The sequence below is a fragment of the Ciona robusta genome, chromosome 10, assembly GCF_009617815.1.
Source record: "Ciona robusta chromosome 10, ASM961781v2".
Lineage (NCBI taxonomy): Eukaryota > Metazoa > Chordata > Ascidiacea > Phlebobranchia > Cionidae > Ciona > Ciona robusta.
In genome coordinates, this window is record NC_143244.1 from 516,154 (window position 1) to 523,720 (window position 7,567).

Here is a 7,567-nt window from a genome sequence, read left to right on the forward strand (position 1 = left end):
GCAGAATGTATTTCAGGGTAATAGAGATCACATTTATTCGATCAAGTTTTGGCGCGCTTTTTTTGTTTGCACCGTCAACATGGCCATGAAGCAAAGATAAAACTTTTGATAAAATCCCAGGTAACATGGCGTCCCTTGTAGTACAGCACTCACATAACAAACCACAAGTTTATGTGTATTGTCAGATTATGTGGGTTAAAAGATTGGCAATTATTTTGAAGTATCTGGCGCTGTACTGGCCCATTATTCCCAAGACGGGAACGGTTGTAAATCTGGTGTTAATGAAGAATTTACTCCTCCCATCTCTCACCACTAACTACCAACCTCTCTGTAACATACCGGGGAATTCTACACTAGTGTCCTTAATTCCTGAATATTCTTAAATGCGCCACACAATTCAAAATTCGTGCTTTTGTTGTTCCTGATCGTTAACGATATTGTTTTATAACTTGTGTTTTGTTGCAATGTAACATTAGGTATTCAACTTAAAATCTTGTATTAAATAATCCACAGGTTTGTTTTTATTCAAATCAATTGTTTAAAACATTTAAGAGATGGAACTCCTCAACAGACAACCAATACAATATACTTATTGCAACATTTTAAATGCATTTAAGGATATAAAAAAGGACAGTGTAATCCACTCTGTAGCATTATATGCACTAAAAACTCATTGAAGAAACTTTGTTTCTTTGTTTTAATTAGTTTAGTTTTCCCTATCGTGTTAGAAAAAAATAAATTCAATGCATGTTATTTTTACCAAACATACATTGTTATTTGTTACAGCTCAGTTTTTCTCTTATCAGGATTGGGATAATTGCAAACACAAGAAGGGGGGTTGCAACATGGCTGTAGATCTTTTCCATGCCGGCCCAACTGTGATGCTACAGGCTTGATTGTCTTCTGATGCTTAGCCACCTGTTTTTCAACCTCTTCTATGATGTGGGCACGTGGTGTAGCTTCAAGGGGGAAGAGTTCCTCAGGATCAGTGTTAATATCGAATATCAGAGGTGGATTGTGTGTTGTTGTATTGGCGTAGCAATCAAAGTAATCCACGATGTTTTCAAGAGCTTTGCCATCAATGCAGTTTGAGTTGAACACATGGAGGTGTTGCGTGTGGAAATGAATCTGTATTAAAAGTTATGGAGAATTGTTTCACTTGTGGCAGGGCACTGACAGTGGTTATAACACGGGTGTTCTGTTTCATACACCTTGACCACTTAGGTCTTAGGGGTTGAATGAATGAATGAATGTAACTTACTTTATCCTCGCGTGGCCGGAAAACGACAGTCGTTATAACACGGGTGTGCACCTCGCGCCAGCTTACGAGTTACCAAGTATGTTTTTTGTGGGTGATTATTTTTTTTTTGGATTTTTTTCATTTTTATGTATGGCTGATAATTTGGACAACCCATTAGTGACCACTGGGTTGGAGCAATTGCCGTTAAGTGTCTTGCTCAAGGACACATACGCCCACAATGGTAGCAGCGACGAGCCTTGAACCCATTACCTCTGGGTTAGAGGCAGGCGCGCTAACCACTACGCCACGACGCCGGACTTGGGGTTACCACATATGTAACTTGGTGGGTTTTTGACTTTTTGTTTTTTCCTTGTTGACTGTCAATTTGGATTGTTTATAATGACCATGTGATTGCCTTACCACTGTGAGTGCTGCTTCCAATACACCACTGATGCAAATAAGTTCACTTAATAATAGCTTATAAATTGTTGTCCATTGCAGTAGCATAACAATTTGCCTACAAAGTAAGTTATGTAATATAAGCCACAAAGTTACATACATGGTAACTTGTAAGCGGGCACGAGGTGTATGGAACAGAACACCTGTGTTATAACTGTTGTAATCTCAAGGATAAATAAGTTTCACCCATTTAATGTCCTCACCTTGTATCTCCCATACCTCACAGCCATCAACCGATCAGAACAATAGTGGAAAAGAATTTCATGAACCTCGTTGTCATGGTTACTTAGAAGAAGATCGGAGATTGACATTCCATCGAGGTTTCCATTGTTTCCTTCATTACCTGTGTGATGTCATAGTCTAGTAACATCATATAATATCCCTAATTATCTGCTACACTACATCATATGACCTCACCTATATAGAATATAGTTAGCATATATTTATATCAACTATACTTTAGATTTAGCATATAAGCAATACCCACACTCAGAGTTATATTTGTCATATAACATAACAAATTGTTACTTTTATTCTTTTCTTCAATTACAAAGATTCAATTAGTTACGTTACAAAGAAATTAGTTCTAAAAGTGAAGGAAAGGAAAATGGCATCAAATGACAACCATTGAAACACAAGACAGTTACCTGCTAGTTGAAGAAATGTTGGAAAAATGTCCATGGTGCTTACAACTTGTGTTTTAACACCTGGTTGTATCGTTCCAGGCCACCAAGCAACAGCTGGTACTTTGATCCCTCCATCCCATGAAGATGCTTTTCCTCCTGTAACATTAAAAGTCCTTGATCACCATGTTTTACAGCAACAACAGTCGCTGTCCGCTTACAAGTTACCACGTATGTAACTTAGGTGGGTTATTTGTTTGTATTGCAGATTTTTTTCTACACTCATTAGTAACCACTCATTATTAAACACTGGGTTGGAGAAATTACGGTTAAGTGTCTTGCAAGGACACGCCCATACCCACAATGGTAGCCAAACATGGTAAGTATTTGTGGACATTAGGTCCATATACATCGACCATGGTGGAAACCTTTACCTTTTAACCCCCCAGTGCTGCCTCCAGTATAACAGAACTCAACAGCTGGCCCGTGGTCTGACAGAAACATAACGAGGGTGTTTTGATCAAGATTTAAATCTTTAAGTTGGTTAACAACCTCCCCAACAGCCCACGACATCTCATTAACATTGTCTCCATATGAGCCTGTGGAATTTAAGTAAATACTGGTAAAATGAAACTTATTTATTCCTGCATGGCACTGCATGGACTGTCGTTACAACATGAGTGTTCTCAGTTTTGTTTTATACACCTTGTGCTGCCTTTTTTACCATGTATGTAACTTTGTAGGTGATGGCTATTTTAGATTGCTGACTTTTAGACAATTTCGACGACTCATTATTGACTACTGGCTGAAGCAACTGACATTCCAAGTCTCCTGGCGGAGGACACATTTGCCCACAAGGTGGCAGCAACATGTTTTGTACCCAGAACCCTTTGCCACTGAATATAGCACTGGTTAAACTGTTTACATTAACAGACACTTAAAGCACATCTTACCTCTCATTGATTTGTTGCAGAACTCTTCCTTGCAAAACATAGCAACATGAGTTTGGGGCAGCGACAAATACAGAAAAAATGGATTCTTCTGGTTCTCTGTAATAAATTGTTTCGCCCCCTCCACAATTTTGTCCGTCAACTTCTCTGGTATGATCGGTTGCTCTATGATTTCATCTTTGTTGGAAAGGAAGCATTTGATCTTCATCTTATCAACTGGATACTTGGGAACATATTGTTGGTTAGGGTTAAGGAGCATATTAGTTGTAACTACAATGTGAATAAGACTTTAACAAATAGGATGAAAATATACTTCCAGAGGAGCTCAATCAGACATAGTTTTGCAAGTGTGCCTCCAAGAAAAACAGAAATGTGTTTTGCTGGAATTTTTACAATTTTGGTGTTAGTCACTGAAGATTTATAATGAGTTTAAGAAACAGAACAGCCATGTTATAACAACTGCTGCCAACTTTAATTACATACCTTGATATAAAACCTACCTACCTCGCTTGGCGAACAGAACAAGTGAAATGTGAACGGAAGATTTGTCCCAACAAAATCAAACCCATGATGTTTTGGTAAATGTCTTCCATCGTTCTGTTTCAATTCATTTATACCTTGCAACAAAGTTTTATAAGTCTATCAGTTCTTTACCGGGCTCAGTATTGAAAAATTGTTAAAGGGTGAAGATGTTAAAGGGTGAAAACATTCATAACATAACTTTTACTTCAGGAATAATGCATATTACCAAAAGGACACAATATAATACATTAATGGGTAAAATTACTAAATGCTTGTGAAGCATGGTCACTACACCCTTTTAAGAACAAAATAACTTTTCAATTTACCATGAGGTAAATATACTGACTAAGACAACTATGGTAAAGAATATGTTTAGGTGTGATACAAATCTTTTTATGCAAATCTTGGTACCTACCCAGATGCCATTTACCAACCATTCCTGTCTTGTAACCAAGCTCTTTCAAAGCTTCAGCAAGGGTGGTTTCATTTTTGGGCAAACCACCAGCGTCGTTTTGGTGCAGTACGCGAGTGGGACCAACCATCCCACTATGTATTGGTAACCTGCCTATAGTTTGTGGTTGGTATGGTTGCTTGTATCAGATTCCCACACCTCATACTAACTGTTATATTATGGGTGCATTCTTATACACCAGACACACATGGTGTATTCACACACCTCGTGCTCACTGTCGAGTTATAACATGGGTGTCTTCTTATTCACCAGACACACATGATGTATTCACACACCTCGTGCTCACTGTCGAGGTATAACATGAGTGTTTTCTTATACACCAGACACACATGGTGTATTCATACACCTAATGCTCACTGTCAAGTTATAACATGGGTGTCTTCTTATATACCAGACATATGGTGAATTCAAACACACCTCATGCTCACTGTCGAGTTATAACATGGGTGTCTTTTTATACACCAGACACACATGGTGCATTCACACATCTTATGCTCACTGTCGAGTTATAACATGGGTGTCTTTTTATACACCAGACACACATGGTGCATTCACACATCTTATGCTCACTGTCGAGTTATAACATGGGTGTCTTTTTATACACCAGACACACATGGTGTATTCACACATCTCATGCTCACTGTCTAGTTATAACATGGGTGCATTCTTATATACCAGACACATGGTGAATTCATACACACCTCATGCTCACTGTCGAGTTATAACACGAGTGTCTTCTTATACACCAGACACACATGGTGCATTCATACACCTCATACTCACTGTCGAGTTATAATTTGAGTCATGCTCACTGTCGAGTTATAACATGGGTGTCTTCTTATACACCAGACACACATGTTGTATTCATACACCTCATGCTCACTGTCAAGTTGTAGAATGGGATTTCATGTAGTCATGGCTATCTTATGCCAAGTTGCCAACATTACATTTTATTCTTGACTCCAAACTTTACAACACCCATCTTTAACAAACCTGTCAAAAGAGCAGCCCTGCTTGGTGTGCAGAGTGATGCAGCTGAGTACCATTGAGTAAACCTCATTCCTTCAGCTGCAAGATCATCAATTGGTCCCCTCTCTTGTGTGGGATGCCCATAAGACTGAAAGTCCCCATACCCCACATCATCAGCAAAGATAAGGACAAAGTTTGGTCTTGATAAAACTTGGTTGGCAAGGATAATTAAAAGCAACCATAGTGAAAACTTAAGCATTTTCAATGTTATCGTTTTAACAGAGTTTAATTCATTTTCCTAACAACCTTTTTAATACAAATTTTTTTTCATTATTTTGATTACAATAACTAATATTTTATTAAACAGTTTATATTTTACTCTGCAGAATTATCTCTGAAAGTTATAAATAAGCCGTTGAAGTTGCATTTATCTTGATTAAAAGTCAATCCATTTTTAAGTGTCTTTTATGTTTCAATGTTTTTAAATTGGTGAGTAAATTTACATTTAAAGTTTGCCAACATGTAAATAACATTGTGTAACTAGGACAAACATAACACCTGTGTTATAACTATTGCTGTAGACCCACCGCAAAAGGTTAAATAAATTACATTCATCCTATTAATGCACACAAACATTTTAACGACCTGTTCAAGTATAAGACGTTAGTATACGAAATAAATGAGCCAGAAGATTTACTTTAAATGTTATACCTAGTTGGAAAGATTCATTTTAGGCATCATACCCTAGCTGTCATTGTTATCTTTGCATTTAATAAACATAAGAAAAGTTCATAAACCCCAGGCCAACCACTTTCTCTACATGAAAAACGACTAAAAAATACTTCAACTACCAACACATCGTTAAAGAATTTTAGTGTAATGGTGTATTATAGAACACGTTGTCATTTGTTACATGATAAACAGGAAGCTCGGAAGTAATACAACTTCCCGTTTTGTATTGAAACCAGCTGTGAAAATTTGAGGTTCATGTTTACTGTTGTACAAAACAATTTTGTTAAATAGGATTCTATTATTATTATGGAGTTCTTGTGAATATGATATGATTGAACCAGATTTGGTGCACGACAATATTTGCATACTTTTGCGCCACGTAATAATATCAACCCTACTTAAATGCTAAAGCATTGTCAAGCAAATTGTGAATAATATCCTGGAAAATTTGAGCTTTTTAATTTGAACAACAAGTTTATTTACAGTTGGTAACAGATATTGGATATTACCAAACATTTTCGCCAAAAACAGAATCCAAAAAAATAATAATAGAAGATATTTTTCCTCCCAGAAATTAAATTACAACTTTAATATTGAGTGTTAATGGCACATTTAATAAAATAACTTAAAACTAAACTATTAATCCAGTTCTGGTTTCATAAATCCTTTATTATCAAGTTTTGGAACTTTTTTCTTAACATTTGTAACATTGTCTTCTAACTTTCGAGATTTTTTATTTCCGGGTTTCGTTTTCGTAAATCTTTTTGCGACATTTCCTACAAGAGAGTTAAATCTTTCCGTCATTTCTTCGTCAGAGATTGAAACATCACTTTCAACTTCTACATCTTTCTTCGTAAATTCTTCCATTAACTTCTCAATCACTTTATTATACCCACCGTATGAGAGTCTCCCATATCTAAAGTTATCGCATAAGTTATAACTGTCTAGTATCAAATACTTGCAAGGTTTGGCTTCAATGTTGGGTAAATCAAGCTCCCAATGCTCGCTGGTAACTCCTCGGTTCTCACTTTCCTCGAGTTCCCGCTTCGCCTCCTCCCCTAGGCATCTCTGCATGAACTTCATCTTCCGGAGGTTGAGAGACAACTTTGATCCTTCCTTCTTTTCTTGCGTCATCATGGACTCACTCGCGTGCTCCTTAGATTACGGAATATGTAATTTGCGTGTTGTAATATATCCCAAAATGTGTGTGTGTGGTCCTTTTATATTTTCAATACAGATGTAAGTCTTGAATGAATGATTTGGTAATCTGTTCTAGGTCTTGTTTTACGATCTTTTAATGAAATATATCTCAAGTTAAGACCAAATTGGAATCTTTTGTGCAATCCCTCTATGTCTTACTCTTATATAAATGTTGTATTGTTCACAGCTGTAATATATTCCAAATATAGAAAAGCTTTCAATCTGCCTTTACAAATACAAAGCACACACCTTGTGCACAAAACTTTGACTCCACCTATACCTTTAACAAGAATACCCTAGATAATAAAGAGGACACTTGTTAGTTAGTTTAGATGTGTAATTTAAACATGTCAGTTCTTACTCAAAAGATCTGTTGTATTTTATTACTCGTCTTTTTGCA

At 36.7% G+C, this 7,567-nt stretch overlaps 2 protein-coding genes across 2 annotated transcripts; both read right to left on the reverse strand.

Moving 5' to 3' along the window:
• Window positions 1-479: 479 nt before the first annotated feature.
• On the reverse strand, window positions 480-5,956 carry LOC149729250 (arylsulfatase-like). The gene is made up of 8 exons (XM_089886348.1): window positions 5,260-5,956; window positions 4,210-4,359; window positions 3,777-3,889; window positions 3,276-3,495; window positions 2,757-2,921; window positions 2,347-2,481; window positions 1,903-2,042; window positions 480-1,128 (listed from the first exon to the last, which is right to left on the reverse strand). The coding sequence occupies exons 1-8, from the start codon at window positions 5,492-5,494 to the stop codon at window positions 781-783; spliced, it is 1,506 nt and encodes a 501-aa protein (XP_089742474.1). The 5' UTR covers window positions 5,495-5,956; the 3' UTR covers window positions 480-780.
• A 140-nt stretch (window positions 5,957-6,096) lies between these two features.
• On the reverse strand, window positions 6,097-7,485 carry LOC149729251 (M-phase phosphoprotein 6-like). The gene has a single exon (XM_089886358.1). It carries the CDS (start codon window positions 7,102-7,104, stop codon window positions 6,607-6,609), a length of 498 nt encoding a protein of 165 aa, XP_089742484.1. The 5' UTR covers window positions 7,105-7,485; the 3' UTR covers window positions 6,097-6,606.
• Window positions 7,486-7,567: the final 82 nt, after the last annotated feature.